Source organism: Acipenser ruthenus, chromosome 10, assembly GCF_902713425.1.
Source record: "Acipenser ruthenus chromosome 10, fAciRut3.2 maternal haplotype, whole genome shotgun sequence".
Lineage (NCBI taxonomy): Eukaryota > Metazoa > Chordata > Actinopteri > Acipenseriformes > Acipenseridae > Acipenser > Acipenser ruthenus.
The window spans coordinates 35,139,430-35,156,171 of NC_081198.1; the positions used below are offsets into that span (position 1 = coordinate 35,139,430).

The 16,742-nt window shown below is 41.0% G+C and overlaps 1 protein-coding gene across 2 annotated transcripts; it reads left to right on the forward strand.

The window, feature by feature from the left end:
* Positions 1 to 324: 324 nt before the first annotated feature.
* Positions 325 to 15,906, forward strand: LOC117402849 (autophagy-related protein 9A-like). 2 transcript variants are annotated; one of them, XM_034004433.3, is made up of 16 exons: positions 325 to 474; positions 866 to 938; positions 3,873 to 4,018; positions 4,220 to 4,263; positions 5,767 to 5,831; positions 6,333 to 6,494; positions 6,683 to 6,824; positions 7,418 to 8,166; positions 8,719 to 8,872; positions 9,675 to 9,854; positions 10,551 to 10,790; positions 11,297 to 11,538; positions 12,028 to 12,145; positions 12,309 to 12,522; positions 12,768 to 12,913; positions 13,251 to 15,906. In XM_034004433.3, the coding sequence occupies exons 3-16, from the start codon at positions 3,916 to 3,918 to the stop codon at positions 13,257 to 13,259; spliced, it is 2,568 nt and encodes an 855-aa protein (XP_033860324.1). In that variant the 5' UTR covers positions 325 to 474; positions 866 to 938; positions 3,873 to 3,915; the 3' UTR covers positions 13,260 to 15,906. The 2 variants fall into 2 exon arrangements, with proteins under 2 accessions (XP_033860324.1, XP_033860330.1); XM_034004439.3 differs by lacking the exon at positions 866 to 938.
* Positions 15,907 to 16,742: the final 836 nt, after the last annotated feature.

The window sequence follows — 16,742 nt, forward strand, 5'->3', positions numbered from 1 at the left end:
AACAGTATATCCTGTGTGCGCCTGTACTGTGCGTCATCATCTGGCTTATTTTTTTAGGACAATCAACCAAAACCATTTGTTAGTAATAACATCTACTGTAAAGAAAGTTAGAATGACGCCTATAGTTACACAATTGTGGCGCTTTGCTGGTCTGGAAATATATAGAACATGTTGAGTGTCGCGCTCTACTGACTGCATTCGCTATCCTTTATACAAATCCAACCCCCTAAGGAATCTGATTGGTCATCTTTGTAACAGTCTTCAAGGACAGCACTCTGATTGGTATTTCGGACTGCTTATCAGGACAGTGGCTGTCAGGGTCCTGAGCTATTCGGAAATGAAACCAAAACTGACGGTATGATTTGAAGAATTAAAAAAAAAAAAAAAAAAAAAAAACGGAGGATATTTTGTCTCAGTGAAATTACCACAAATACTAGTTCTCGTAAATACCCATGAAGTGAGGGGTTTGAAAACGTGAGTATTATCAAAATGTTTTTTTTTTAAAATCGCAAAGTAATTAATTGTTCTTGTTGCTGCGTATTTTTTGTTGAAAACAGTACAGTATACAAAATACACACTCCTCTTTGTACTGTTGTATTGCTATTTTAAGAAAGACAGACAATGATAGGTAATGTGTTTTTTTAAATATATATATATATTATAAGAACTGTGTTTAAACCCGATAACTGGGTATAAAGCAACCAATAATACACTTTTACTAATTTACAAAATAATAATATATCGGTAAACTAGACAAATACTATACTACAAAGGTTATTATATTATTTATATACATGACGAACGTTCCCAATATACTGTACAATCTTGTATTTTGGATATAACATGTTTGTTTTCCTTTTTTCAGAAGCTTAATTTTAGAGGGTGTGCAAATTGACAGGGACCTGCTATAGAGGGTGTGTAAATTGACAGGGATGGAGGTAAGGCGAGTCAGACCTATCAAATTATCTATCGTTATATTATTGTAAGACTCGTCCGTATGTGAAAATGGAAGAAAAAAAAACCCTTCCCATGCGAAAACTGCTACCTCTTATGCTGTATAAATAGGGCCTTGATGAGACCATATGTCGAATTTGGCACTAGACATGGTATTTGTATTTCCTTGTCCTTGGTAACAGGTGTTGTTGATATGCGTTCTTAACATTATAAAATATCCAAATCCACAATTAAAAACAGACCACGAAATGTGCTTCGAATGTTATCTGCAGACTGTATTTACTACAGTTTTTGCACTGCGGGTGGTTTACAAATCGAGCCAATCAGAAGCTTGCGACTGAGTAGCCGGGGCTTTACAATGTTTACCTTGGATTTACGCGAAAGAACACACAAACCGAATGTACGTTCTTGATGCAGGCGTGCATCCGTCTTAAAAAAACCCCAACTATGTTAAAACTGGCCTGACATTTAAAAATGTTGCAAGAACTGCACTAGTGTTTGGACAGTCAGAACTATACGTTGTTGATCATTTATTTATTTATTTATTTATTTATTTCTTAGCAGACGCCCTTATCCAGGGCGACTTACAATTGTAAGCAAATACATTTCAAGTGTTACAATACAAGTAATACAATAAGAGCAAGAAATACAATAACTTTTGTTCAAGCAAAGTACAAGTGTGACAAAACACAATTCAATAATACAGCAGATAATAGTGATAGTTACATCAGGATATGATTAAATAGTGATAGTTACATCAGGATATGATTAAATACAAAATACTACAGGTTAAACACTTGGCAGATTTCAGTATTCTGAAGTACAGGATTAAATGCAGTAAAATAGGAGGCTATAAGAGCAAAATAAAGCACATTTAAATGAAGGGTGATAGTGTCCCAGGATACAAACAGAGGAGTTCTACAGGTGCTGTTTGAAGAGGTGAGTCTTAAGGAGGCGCCGGAATGTGGTCAGGGACTGGGCAGTCCTGACACCTGTAGGAAGGTCATTCCACCACTGCGGAGCAAGGGTGGAGAAGGAGTGGGCTCTGGAGGCAGGGGAGCGTAGCGGAGGTAGAGCCAGTCTTCTAGTGCAGGCAGAGCGGAGATGTTGAGTGGGGGTGTAGGGAGAGATGAGGGTCTAGAGGTAGCTGGGTGCAGTCTGGTCAAGGCATCTGTAGGCTAGTACAAGAGTCTTGAACTGGATGCGAACGGTGATCGGGAGCCAGTGGAGCGAGCGGAGTAGTGGAGTAGCGTGGGCGAAGCGAGGCAGAGAGAACACCAGGCAGGCAGCAGAGTTCTGGATGAGCTGGAGCGGACGGGTGGCGGACGCAGGGAGGCCAGCCAGGAGGGAGTTGCAGTAGTCTAGGCGGGAGAGTACCAGGGCCTGGACCAGGAGCTGGGTAGCGTAGTTGGTGAGGAAGGGTCGGATTCTTCGGATGTTGCTCAGGGAGAATCGGCAAGTGCGTGCCAGAGTGGAGATGTGCTGGGAATAAGAGAGGCATGGGTCCAGGGTGACTCTGAGGTTCTTAGCGGAGGAAGAGGGAGAGAGTGTGGTAGATTCCAGAGGAACAGAGATAGAGAGATCAGAGGAGGGGGAGGGGGAGGGGGAGGGAAAGAAAAGGAGGTCAGATTTAGAGAGGTTGAGTTTGAGGTGATGCGAGTGCATCCAGGAGGAAATAGCAGACAGACAGGTAGAGATACGGGAGGAGATGGTGGAGTCAGAGGTGGGGAAGGAGAGGAAAATCTGAGCATCATCAGCATAGAAATGGTATGAGAAACCATAGGATGCGATGAGGGGGTCCAGGGAGCGGGTGTAGAGAGAGAACAGGAGAGGACCCAAGACTGACCCTTGGGGGACTCCAGTTAAGAGAGGGTGAGGGTGATATTGTATACTACCAGGTCCTCGGCGGTTGCATGTAGGTTTAAGGTATAACTACTTAATTGATTCAATACGTCAAGAACTGGTTAATTCAAGTTTCTAATCCAGGGCAGAAAGTGTTGAGGTGTTATTGTTATTATTCTTGATGACAGAGTTAGCCACTAAACTAGAAAGTTTTGCTATCCTGTACAGTTTAAATTAAGCGGTCTTTTTACCACAGCATAGCATAGGGTCTGCTCAGGTGGTGTCAAAGTTATCTTGTCGTAACTCCATTCCCAATTCTGTTTCAGCCGTTGTCAGTATTGGTAGCAATCTCTGTTTTCGTGGAAATCGGGAAATTGATGGGTCACCGCAGAACACCTCTCTTTTAGGGGCCAATACATACCGGACTAGTATGGAGAGAAAAGAAAATAAACCTAATTTAAACGAACTACTGCACACCGCAAGCGAAAAAAAAAAAAAAACACGTCCTTAGACAAATAACATTTTAAAAAAATACTACAGGTATGATTAGCACAGCAACCTTGCTTCAAACAGCCTGCTGCTTACTTTTTAAACGCAGTTAGAATGTTAGACCCGAATAGGCACGTTTTCTTTCTCGGTACAATGTATGGGCAAGTCTTCACACCAGACAGAGAATGTCGGCAGCAACTGCTGGGGGATGTTGCATGCTTGCCTTTAACAAATGACAGCACTGCGTTTTAGTAAGGAAGCAGCAAGTACCACTATTTTTTGGACTTCCTCTGACTTACAGGGTTCAATATCTTGGCAACGTTTCTTTCTTAGGTTAGGCGCGGGTGAAAGGAGGCAATTGTCTTGATAGTAGGAACCCAGGTGATCTGAATGGAAAGTGGGTGCATCAGTCAGCCAACATTTGAATTGGCCATTTCATATTGAATAGGAAAAAAGGTGGGGAAATAAATGATAAAATAGATTAAAACTTGGTTAGCAATTTTTGGGTCTTGGGCAAGCATTTTCTACTACCTGCTGCAGAACATATACATTGTCCCCTATGACTGATTCTGTATTTCCCATCACAGATACCTGACTTTTCTGACGCCTGATGCAGAATGATAGAGTAAAATGGCCCACTTTGACACTGAGTACCAGAGGTTGGAGGCGTCCTACAATGACTCTCCACCAGGGGGAGATGACATGCTGGTCCATGTCCCGGAAGGCGCCAAGTGTAAGAAATTGCTTATTTTAGTGTTACTGCAGGGCTATGTAAAAGAATGTTGCACTGGACTAGTCCTCTGTATCAAACGAATAGCAAGCCCAATTCTTTTTGATGATCAAACCCATCACCACAGAAGTCTTCAAAAAGATATTGTATTGCTGTTGCAGGGTTCTTGCTAATTCTCTCTTTAAATTGTTTCTTTCCATACAGCTCAGTGGCATCACATAGAAAACCTGGACCTCTTCTTCCAAAGAATATCCTTTTGGCCTTCCTGCTGCAATAAGAAATGGGTGATGTGGTGAAAAAATACACTAACCCAATACAATGATCACATATGTCCATCACAACCAGTAATGGAATTTGCTGTGCATTTAAGTCATCTATATAATGGTAAATAAAAGCTAAATAAAAGTATTTTATTACTCTCGCCCTAAAGCTTCTAAAGTTGCTTGATCATATTTGTTCTTTATTTTGTGTAGTGATGTTAATGAGAGGGTCAGGAAATCACCCCTGGGGGAAAATATCAAAGGGATTATTAAAGAGTTCAAGAGTGGCTATTATTATTATTATTATTATTTGTTTATTAAGCAGATGCCTTTATCCAAGGTGACTTACAGAGACTAGGGTGTGTGAGCTATGCATCAGCTGCAGAGTCACTTACAATTACGTCTCACCCGAAAGACGGAGCACAAGGAGGTTAAGGGACTTGCTCAGGGTCACACAATGAGTCAGTGGCTGAGGTGGGATTTGAACCAGGATCTCCTGGTTACAAACCCTTGTCTTTAACCACTGGACCACACAGCCTCCCAATATACTAGACCCCAATATGTTCTAACTGGGGAGGCTATTTTAAAAGCTATTTTCTCAAAAGTGTAGTTTGACAAAGAGGAGGAAAAAAAGCGCATTGAAAGTTACAAAATTAGCAAGAAGCAACTTGGGGATACAATCTAAGAAAAACGCGAAGTTGTCTGCATTTCTGTTTAAAGGCACCGTTGTAGTTTAATATGCGATATGCACCTTTGCTGTTGATAACCATTTTGTGAGCTTAATATATTTTCAGAAAAGTAATGCACGCTTTTCTTTGTCTTAGGATCTTAGTTAATCAGAACCAAAGCGTTTTAGCAAGGATTATTGCTGACGGGAAATAAACAGGGCGCTGATGGTTAGAATGGTTGTGCTTTCACTGTGAGGGTCACTGATTACTAATGTCAGCCTATGAGGGGAACTCCAGAGTAGTTTCTTTATTTACTGATCTGTGTATAGAGAGTCAGTTTCTTGTTCAGTAGTTTCATTCATACAGTAATACTGATTTATATACTTTTGAAACCACTCTTGAGGAATGACCTAGTAACTCACATTGGGCGAATCCTTGAAGGTACTTTTTTAACTGCTCAAGGGTCAAGGAAAACCATTTCTTATGGTTCAGATAATGAGGCATTTGTAAGGATGTTCGGTCAGGGATTGGTCATTGCCCTTTTATATCTTGGCTGCTGAATACTGAGCATTATTTGTTGAGAGGCAAAGGGATTTTAGGGCAGAGGTGATGTTTTCAAAGTGCAGTTTATGTGTTAAAGCAGCTGATTGTCCATCAGAGCTTTAGTCCTTCTGGAATGTAGACACTGGAGTGGTGCCTCAATCCATGCTGTAAAACTGCAAAAAAATAAATAAAATGACATTTGGAAAAGGAAAATAGCACATAACCAGTACAGATGTGCAGAACATTTTGTTCTTATTTTTCTTTAACTGTTATCGCCTACGTCTATAACCTGCACCAGAAAAATGGCTTCACCTGCATGCTTCTGGGGGAGATCTTTGAGCTTGTGTGAGTATCCTTTTATTGAATTCTTTTGATCTGTCCTGAGTCAAATATTTTTAGTAACACTTTTTTTTTCTCTCCAAGCTAAAATCATGCATTGAAAGGGTCTCCGAAGTAAACTGTTTCCCTGAAGGCTGACCTAGGCTCGGTTTAGAGAACGTGCAGGAAATGAAGTCAGAAGGAATCCGATTTGTAATTCTTAACCACCACTATGCAATAACTAAAAGTGTGTTTGTTTGCCGAGGCAGATCACGTGAATATACGCTAACAGATCTATTAAATAACAGATTTGTTAATAGTCAGTGGGTGGTCTTTTGGGAAATTATTCATATAAAAATCTGTAACTGTGCCTGTTTGTTACCGACCATTATGAAGCTAATAGTGTTCAGGAGTTACACGGCTGGTTTCACAGACCATGATCAGCACTAATCTTAGACTACTTTATTTGTATGCTTTGTTTAAAACTAATTTTATTTACAAAAGCACATTTTCTTTTTATCTTTGTAGGCAATTGGTGTTTGTGGTAGCCTTTACTGTGTTCCTGGCGAACTGCGTTGACTATGACATTCTTTTTGCCAACAAGTTGGTGAGCCACATCCACCATGAACACGAAACAATGAAAGTGACTCTTCCAGATGCATTCCTTCCGGCTAACGTCTGCAGTGCCAGGTAGCTTTCAATTGTGATACTGTTTAATCTGCACTTGTTTAAGGAATGAATGAGATGTGTGATGTTTGAAATTAGACAATCCATTACAACCGTCTAAATGAAACTGTTGTGCTTCAGTGTTTCAAGACAATACAAAAAATATATTGAGAGCTTTATTTGACTTCAACATGTTTTCATGTTTGTTCCAGAATCCATGACAATGTCTTTGTCATATTCATCATGATAATAGCTGGAGTGTTCTGGTTGCATCGCCTTATCAAATTCATCTATAACATTTGCTGCTATTGGGAGATCCGCTCCTTTTACATTAATGCACTGAGGATACCCATGGTAAGTGATGCGCACAAGTTTGTTCTAGTTTGCACTTTGACTGGATCTGAAGTTACTCAGATTTAATGCTAATGGATTGGTTAAAATATGGAGATTCACATCTAAGAAGAACAATGCAAAAAGCAGGAGGTGCTCAAAACAGGAATTCCCTAACTCCCTATCTCATGTCTTTCATCTTTGGGGGGTTAGAATCTACAACATTGACATGTGTTTCATAGAAGCCCAGGACTGGATTGCAGGGGTGTTTAGGTCTGGATAGGTGTGAGCAGAGAGCTGTGAGGGGAAGCTGTAATGGTGCCTGCTGGCATCACACTGACTGAAACCACTGAAATTCACACTTTTCCCAAAAGCTAAATAACAATAATTTAAAATCATGTTATTAGAATAAATTATATTTAAGCTGTTAAATGTAACTGACTTTTTTTTTGTAACAGAGATTTCTCTCTTAAGTGTTCCGTACAGCATTTTCCCTGTACATCTTTGTTGATTGGGAGCCGTCAAACTTTAAAGCAACCCTGTAAAAAAATAAAAAAGTAATTTTTTTAACATGAAACATTGTAATGAAAGGTTGTTCTGTATGGTTCACGGTGCAGGCTGACCTGCCCTATTTCACATGGCAAGAGGTGCAGGCGAGGATCATCGAGATCCAGAAAGAGCACCAGATGTGCATCCACAAGAAGGAGCTGAGCGAGCTGGACATCTACCACCGCATCCTGCGCTTCAAGAACTACATGGTGGCCATGGTCAACAAGTCACTGCTGCCCATCCGCTACCACAACCCCCTGCTGGGCAATGCAGTCTTCTACACCCGGGGGCTCAAGTACAACTTTGAGCTCATCTTCTTCTGGGGGCCAGGCTCCCTCTTTGAAAACGAGTGGAGCTTGAAGCCCGAGTACAAGCGGGGCGGCAACCGGCTGGAGCTGGCGGGCAGGCTCAGCACTCGCATCCTGTGGATCGGAGTGGCCAACCTGCTGCTGTGCCCCATCATCCTGATCTGGCAGATCCTCTATGCCTTCTTCAGCTACACCGAGGTGATCAAGCGGGAGCCCGGCAGCCTGGGCGCGCGCTGCTGGTCCCTGTACGGCCGCTGCTACCTGCGCCACTTCAACGAGCTGGACCATGAGCTCATGTCACGCCTCAGCAAGGGCTACAAGGCCTCCTCCAAGTACATGAACTGCTTCATGTCCCCGCTGCTGACCGTGGTGGCCAAGAACGTGGCCTTCTTCGCGGGATCCATCCTGGCAGTGCTCATCTCCCTGACCATATACGACGAGGACGTGCTGGCTGTGGAGCACGTGCTGACCACCATCACCCTGCTGGGGGTCTGCGTCACCATCTGCAGGTGAGAGGCAGGGGGTGCTGTCGAGCAGGGGGAAATAGCACATCAAGAAATGATTCAGTAATGATGTTTTATTTGCGTTTTTCTAATTGTAAGATTTTTGTTGTTGTTGTTTAAATGTTAAGTCAACTAATGAATAAAACTGAAAAGTAAGTATTTTAAAGCCTGGCTTTGAATCCATGAAACACTTTTCCGTATCAGCCATTACTTCTAAAACATAAATTTCATAAATTATAGTTCAAACTTGTAGGAAACTAAATCAATTAGAAAAGTGTCAGCGCTCAAGTTAAATAATTATTTGTTACAATAACATTGTTATATTTAGTTATTAAAATAATCAGTGGTGCTTGGTAAATACATTAGTGTGGATTTTCCTCCTTTCAAAAAAATAGAAGTTAATTAAAGACTATGGAGTAAACGCTTTGGCAATATGGGTTTTCTTTTCCATCTCTGGACTAGCACTGGAACATTTTGCAGCAGACGTGTATATTTTAAATAGGCATTTGGACAAGCCTTTTGCTGCTGAAGCCTATTCTTTCTGTTTGTCCATTGCAGGTCTTTTATCCCAGACAAGCATATGGTGTTTTGCCCGGAGCAGCTGCTGAAGGTGATCCTGGCCCATATCCACTACATGCCAGACCACTGGCAGGGGAACGCTCATCGCTACGAGACTCGGGACGAGTTCTCACAGCTCTTCCAGTACAAAGCAGTGAGTGAAGCCCTAAAACCGTACATGCTTACCAAAGCTTTCTCTTTAGATGCAAGGAGCACCAAAAACTATATAGACACTCAGAATCATTTGTTTTTACAATATAAAAACATAACTGAATAATCTATTGTATTGGTCTTCTTTAATATTAGCTGTTAAATAACTGGGTATTTAACTTTGCATTAAACAAAAATAATCGGAATACTTTTTGGAGGCACTGACTGTACATCATACATTTGTGACCTTAGAAAAAGATCAGTGGATTTCTGAATGTTCAAACCTTGTTGGGCTGGCCTATGAATGATGGTTTTTCGTTGTTTTAAAGGTATCGACCACCAAACTAATTTCACATGTGACCTGAGCAAGGTTTGAACCTCATAAGTGGAAGCTGTTACCTATGTTACAAAGTAATAGGAATGTTAGATTCTTTTAATTTCTTAAATGTTTAAACTTAAGTGTGAAACCCTTATACATGTTTAAACTTTAAGACATTGGGATTTTTTGTAACTAATCAAAAAAGTCAACATGAGAAGCCCTGCATTAGGTAGCTTCTTTTTTAATGATATACTACCACATTACTTTGTGCAAGATTACATGTGTGCAACGTTTGTCTTTCTGGAAATGATTATTCAATAAATATTGAATAAATAAACTTGCATTGTACACCTCCTATTGTATAAACACTACAGCTGACATGCACATTTCTGACAATGGTTAAAGGTTAATGGAAAATTCTTAGCATCCCTGCCATGTACTGTGTTCAGTCTGTAATCTGATGTTGTCTGTGTCTGTTTGTTTGCAGGTGTTCATCCTGGAGGAGCTGCTGAGCCCGGTGATCACTCCCTTCATCCTCATCTTCTGTCTGCGCCGTAAAGCCCTTGAGATCATCGACTTCTTCCGCAACTTCACTGTGGAGGTGGTGGGCGCTGGGGACACCTGCTCCTTCGCACAGATGGACGTCCGGCAGCATGGTCACCCCGCGGTGAGGAGGCAGCACACGCTAACTACACACGGGTGCATTGTCTACATTCACCTGATCAGCTATACTCCTTTTAAAGTGTTTCGCTATTCCTTCAAAGACACAACGCGTTCTATTCAACTCATATGAAAAGTGCTGGATCTAAATACCACAATAATTGAAATGAGCTTAAGGGACTCCCAGACACTGTTTGATTTTCATAAGCCAGGACGCAAACTGTATTACCTTATATTAGTTATCTGAAATGTGGTGGTATGAAGATACGCAACTGTTTAGGTCAAGTGAATACACCCCAGAATGAGATTATTCTGTAATTTATAACTAATTTACAAACACACAGCAAACTCAAAACAATGGCCTGTCTGATTGTGGTCTTGCAGTAAAATTGGCAAATTTACACCTGGCCTGTCTTCTAACTACTAGCTTCTCGCTTCAAAAGTCTCAAAACACCTTAAAGGGAATAAGTAGCACACTAAAAGAAACTTAATAAATTCAATGACAGTTAGTTGTTGTTGAAACATTTGTCATTTAACTATTTTAGTATTTAGTTTACTGTTTAATACCGGTAGTTATGGATACATAAGTAGTAAATCTCATTTTGTTTTTACTGTAGTAATGGTTAAAGCAGAAACTAAATGGTAAACGAACTGTTGCTGTTATCCCGGCGGATACCCCTAATGTTGCTGTATTTCTTGACAGTGGATGTCGGCTGGGAAGACAGAGGCCTCGATTTACCAGCAGGCAGAGGACGGGAAGACAGAGCTGTCTCTGATGCACTTCGCCATCACCAACCCACGCTGGCAGCCCCCCCGCGAGAGCACACACTTTATCAGCCAGCTCAAGGGAAAGGTGCAGCGCGAGGCCTCCAGCGGGCAGCAGGGGGCGCTGCCTGAGAACCATCTCTTCACATCCATCCAGTCCATCCAGTCGGAATCAGAGGTAACCAGGCTTACTGTGTGTTTGTTTGTCTGTCGCCTGTCTCATGTCTGTCCAATTTGTTAATCCGACTCCTTGTCTGTCTAAATGACACCAAATCGGAGAAAACTATCCAACCTGTCTGTCTCCTGCTTTGCCAGTAATCTAGTTTGTGGTAAGTATTATATTTGGCTTTGCTTAAGGTAAACAAAAGATTTATTGACTTTGTAAACATCACTAAATACCAAAACAAAATACAGAAAGAGGTATTTGTTAGATAGGATAGCGTTATTAATATCCACCATTTTTGTGATTAATAAAATAGACCCTACTATGTGTAAAAATTTAGTTTTATGGTACCATATCAGACTTGTTCAGTGTCACTCAGCTATTGAGTTTTAAACTCCCCTGATGAAGTGAAACATAAAAAATGAAACCTAAAAACTTAGTTGACTTGTGTTTACATTTCCCTTAACAGACATTTGGATGAGATGTTTGACAAGAGAGGTGTCCTGTCCTGTGTTTTTCAGCCCCACAGTCTGATTGCTAACCTCCTGGTGGGGCCACCCTCGATGGGCTCGTTCCAGTTCGGTCGGGAGGGTCACGTGGCTCCTCACATCTCCAGTGCCGGCGGCAGTGAAGTGGCCTCAGCCCTGCGCTCCCTCTCCCCACTCAGCACCAGCCAGCACCTCCGCGGGAGCTACACCTCCACTCAGCCGCCCCGCAGCGATGGCACAGGGCTGACCGGGGCCAGGGGCATGGCGGGCTCTGGGTAAGAGAGCTAATGTGTGTGTGTCTGTGTTGGCTAGGGGATGGTGAATCCAGTAATAAGAAAACTAACCTCTGTCCAACATAAACAGACCTGCATGAACCTGAGTGAGTGGAGTTGTTTTTTCTAGACCTTTCTAGAGGTTTGCAGTGTTGAAAAAGTTATTTAAATTAGTGTAACTTTTGTTAAAGGCAAAATATAAATGCATAAATAACTACAGTAATTAAAATAAGTTCACCTGTGGAAGTTTTAACAAACTGGCCCAATGTATATTGATCTGACTGTACTACGTGAATGGCTGGAGCACTGGGGGTCTGTCTGTCTCTGAGGAGCTCCTGATAAGTCAAACAATATATTTGTCTTCATTATGCAGTCAAGGGCTGGGGCTTTGGATAAAACTGGTGTGTAGACTTGGGCCAAGTGCTTTGACTCTGCATTACAAATCCAGTCTGTTTTTGCCTTGCTTTTATATCTCCTCCTTTGCTGTTGCAGCACTGACGCCCGAACAGCCAGCTCTGGCAGCAGTGCGTGGGAAGGGCAGCTGTCCAGCATGGTGCTATCAGAGTACGCCTCCACTGAGATGAGCATCCACGCACTCTACATGCACGAGGTACAGATGCAGCCGGCTTACCTAACACACATTATACACTGGAAAATAATAGCACACTTTCTGATTGAACTACAGTTCATGATTCTTTAGCACAGTGCTAACACCAGTCGCTAAAAAAATCACCATGAAGTTACCACATGAAGCTGTGGCTCTGTCTCTGCAGCTCCACAAGCAGCATTCGCAGGCGGAGCCAGCCAGGCACACGTGGCACCGGCAGGAAAGCGATGATAGCAGCGAGATTGTCCCTGAGGAGAGCGAGGTCCCCTACGGCCTGCCCCGCTCCGCCACCTTCCCCTCTGCCTCCGCAAGACAGCACCCCTACCAGGAGCAGGCTGTGCTACATAGCTCCGGGCAGCGCCGACATGGGGGCACCACAGGTACAGGGATGAGGGGGGGCTTCAGACTTACATTTTATGTTCCATCTCACAGAACACTTTAATGTGTCTGATATGTAAACAAAATAAATATTAATATTATAACCTAATAAACATAGAAATACTTTTAAATTAAGCTACTATGTTGTATTATTGTTTATAATTTTTCCTTAGACTGCCCTTTCAGATGAGATGCGGTGTGAAAAGCCCCATGTAAATGTGACTGTTGTGTTCCTCCTTTTCTCCAGACGCAGTGAGCGGGGGTCCGCGGGCCACACCCAGGTTCTCACGCCTCCCCATGGGCGGCTGGGCAGAGGAGGTGCAGGCGGGGCGACACCACGAAACTGTGCCCGAGGAAGGCACTGAAGAGGAACTCCCCCCGCAGGTCCACAAGGTACAGTGAGTACGGCACACAGACACACACTTTTGTATTATTGTAATGCTCTTTACTCTCATTTTTAATAGATTGCAGTTACTTCAAAGGATTTTAACCAGTACAAAGTGCACAAAGGATAAAAAGCTAGTTTTAGCTTGGTTGTGTTGGTTGCTGATTTCACGTTATCTGTAAGCTCGCCTTGGTACGGATATTCCTAAATACATTTTAATCTGCTAAAGTTGTGGCTTATTGGTAAATGGTGAAACTACAAATGGGTATTTGTTATGAGATATGGATCATGGCAACCAGCTTATAACTGGCACTTAAATCTTTAATGTTGTTTATTTTTCTGCAGTTGACGTAATGGACATGGACAGCCTTTCCCCAAGGAAGCTGCTGTTAGATATCAACACTCTTGAGACCTCTTGCATCATATAGAAACATATGCCCATCTTACAACTCACATAACCAAGGAACTGTATATTTTTTTATTTTTTTCTTTTTTTGCAAAAAGGTGGAGCTGAAAACTTACCCCTTTCCCAAAACAATGAGATAAATCTGTAAGAATCAGCCCCTCATGACAGTCATGACTGTGTGACGTTGTCACACGAATACATCATGAAATAGCAAAAGGACGTCCTTTTGGCAGCGCGACTTTAAGGGCAGGGTCAATCGTTTTCTCACGATAAAAATAGCTGTAAAAACCCATGTAAACTGGAGCAGGAATCGTGCTTGTGGCCCACAAGGTTTCAGCAGTTAAGATCCTGTTTTTCTGATGTAATATCCAGCAGAAAGGCTGTACAAAACATATACACCCCCCAACAACCACAACACACACACACAATGTACATTTATGGACTACTTCAACATAAGAACCGCCGTGGTTAAACTCATACCTACAACCGCCTGTACATTTTAAACACCATCAATATTAAAATGAAAGACAAACCATCGGATACAACTCAAAAGTTTTATTCAAGCACATCATATCAAGCATCTGCACAGCCGAAATGCCGTATTTAAATGAACAATTAAACATAAGAGTTTTCTAACTTGCCACATATAAAGCACTACTTCAAAAAATGAAAAACTACAATAAAATAAACATTAAAAAAAACTTGTGAGTAAACAGGTATATGCACATATAAAACTGTAAAAACAAAAGTAGTTTTTAATCTAAAATGAAAGGAACATATTATTTATCTTGCGTGTTTGTCACTTGCAGCACAGAATCCAGGTTGAGCTGCTGCAGCCTGCAGCTTTCTGATCGAAATGTTTCTGCTGAAGCACTGTGGTTAGCTTCAAGATTAAATCTCTCCTGCCTTGTACAAAATGAAGGAATTGATGGCTGCCAGGTCCAGTAGTGATAACAACAGGCTTGTATATATATATATTTACTTGGCTCAATCCAGACGGTTGTCATGCTGATGCGCTGGGGAGACCGCACTGTGGTTGATCCCCGGAGCCAGCATTGCAGCCATTGTGTGTGCTGATGCGCTAGGGAGGCAAAATAAGCTGATCCCTGGAGCCAGCATTACACTTCAGCCATCAACACCAGGCAGATGGATCATATGGAATCAGTTTGAAAGTGAGGTGTGTTTCATTGGTAGTTGAGTCTTCTGGCCAGAGGGTCCTCTACTTGGTGTGGGGGTGGGTGTGGGGTTATGTTTAATGAGGGCATGAATCTGGCTCGAGTCCTGAATGCTAAAGGATGATCACAGCACTTGCCCTTAAAAAGTAATGCTAATACACAATACCATAGAAAAAAACTACATTTCAATGATTTTGCAGGAATCAATTCAGCTAATCTTACCTGATTTAAAAATACATATTTTCTTTTCTTTCAATTTTCTTTTTTTTCCATAGAAATTTTAGCAATGTGCGACCTGGTTTATTAAATTGGTCTCCGGATACAATCTTTAAGAAAGATAGAAACGCTTCAAAATAACTAGTAAAATATGTAACATTTTTCTTTTGTAAAAAGTTTTTAAACTCATTGTAAACTGAGACTGATGAAATTGTGCCAATGGTTACCAGCAACTGAGATTATTTTGGGAGGTGTATGTGAGTTTGTTCCGTTATGCAATTATTACTGAAGAATACATAATATGTTGTTGAATGATATTAAGTTTTATATTTATTTATTTTTAAATCTAATTTAGGGGTGTCTTCACAGACTTACCTAAAGTAGCATAAGTAGTCCAAGATTAGCGCTAACCTTGGAAATATAGAATTGTTAAACATTTTAAGCATACCTTACTGTGCCCAATAACTTCACATGACTTTTTCCTGTGGTTACTCCCAAGATTATTCTTTGGCTGGCTAGTTGTCATGTCCAGTGTGTGTGCTTCTAAGCATGTGAAACTATGACTAATGCTGTGGTGTCTTGTGAGCTCATCTCATCTGACTGAGATGCACTAGAGTAAACCATGTGTTTTGACTCTTTGTTTGTGTGTATGAAGGGTATTGAACATGTACTGTATATTTTTGTATACAAGAATTTGCATCATGTAGCATAAGCTCACAAATGAATGGCTGTTTCTAGCAACCATATAACATATTATATAGAGTGTATATTTTACCTGTATAGCAATAGTTAATAAAAATGTTTAGCCCCCACAATTTAACAACTTAAAAGATTGTGCTATGAAAATGTCAAAACTAGCTTTATTGGGTCCAACTCAGCCGTCATTGATGATTATTAAAAAAAAAAAAGCAAATGGCATCTTAAAACAACAGCAACAAACTGCCGATTCTGTTGGTAAACAGTGTAGAGCAACTAAATCTTAAATTGTGGACATGTTAGGCAGCAATGTCAGTCAACAACCATTGTCTTATTAATGCATGTGGGGATGGAAGTTGATTGACTCAGGGAAATGTAAAGGATGGTGAAAACCGGTTCATAATAACTTGAATATAATTTGAATAATAGGAGGATCAATGATTTTTGGGGGGGATTTGTATTCATTATAATTTTTTTTTTATTTTTTTTTTTTATAAAAAAATATTTTAATAACCAAATCCATGTGATCATCTGGTCACACAAGGTTTTCAGCACTCAAATCTCAGTTTATTCTCAAAACTAAAGCTAGATTGCAAGGTGTTGGGCAAGCAGTTCCCATCAGTTTAGCTATACCTGCTTTAACACGCAGGCAAGCATGGTTTGGTTTTTGAAACAGTCTGAACAGCTGTGTCTATTGAGACGAACCTTAGCAGTTACTTTATATCTGCTTCAACAGAAATCAGACAGATCTGATGAAATCATGTGATAGCACAGACTGACATGAGAGAATAGGGGCAGCCAGACGACAAGCTCAATGCACTGAAGTTGGTTACAATAAGGTTCTGTTAATAGCACATTCTTCCATCATGTGCTTCTCCCTGTTTGCAGTATGAATTTGTGGTTTAATGTGGCTCACTTGTCATATAAACAGCACTACTTGCTTTTTACAACATGTATTAGCCTTTCAAGGATGCAGTGTGGTCCAGTGCTGAACTTACAGAAGGTCTTGTCATGTACAGTATGGTTCTGAATTAGCTAGGGATGTGACCAGGTGTGTGATGCATTTTTTTTTCAACAGTAATCATTTCCAGAATGGAGTTCAAGCAGTGGAACGCAGTTGAAGGGATAAGTGCTCCCAGAGCTATTGTACTGCGAGCCCTGAGCACCTTCCAGTCATGGACACGTTATTAGTGTACATGTACTCTGATCTGACACTTAGCTGTCTTCATAATTCTAGTGCATGAATATCAAAATAAATGTCTATGAACATGTTTTGTTCTTGGTAAAGCTTCAAGTTCTGTAAATTGCACATTTTGTACAAAAACGAATTTCATTACACTTACT

Excerpts from the sequence above, each read along its gene's own strand:
- LOC117402849 (XM_034004433.3), top strand. The coding sequence starts at position 3,916 with ATGGCCCACTTTGACACTGAGTACCAGAGGTTGGAGGCGTCCTACAAT. Across the intron at positions 4,264-5,766 it reads TGGACCTCTTCTTCCAAAGA|GTCTATAACCTGCACCAGAA; the intron begins ATATCCTTTTGG and ends GTTATCGCCTAC. Across the intron at positions 8,167-8,718 it reads GTCTGCGTCACCATCTGCAG|GTCTTTTATCCCAGACAAGC; the intron begins GTGAGAGGCAGG and ends TGTCCATTGCAG.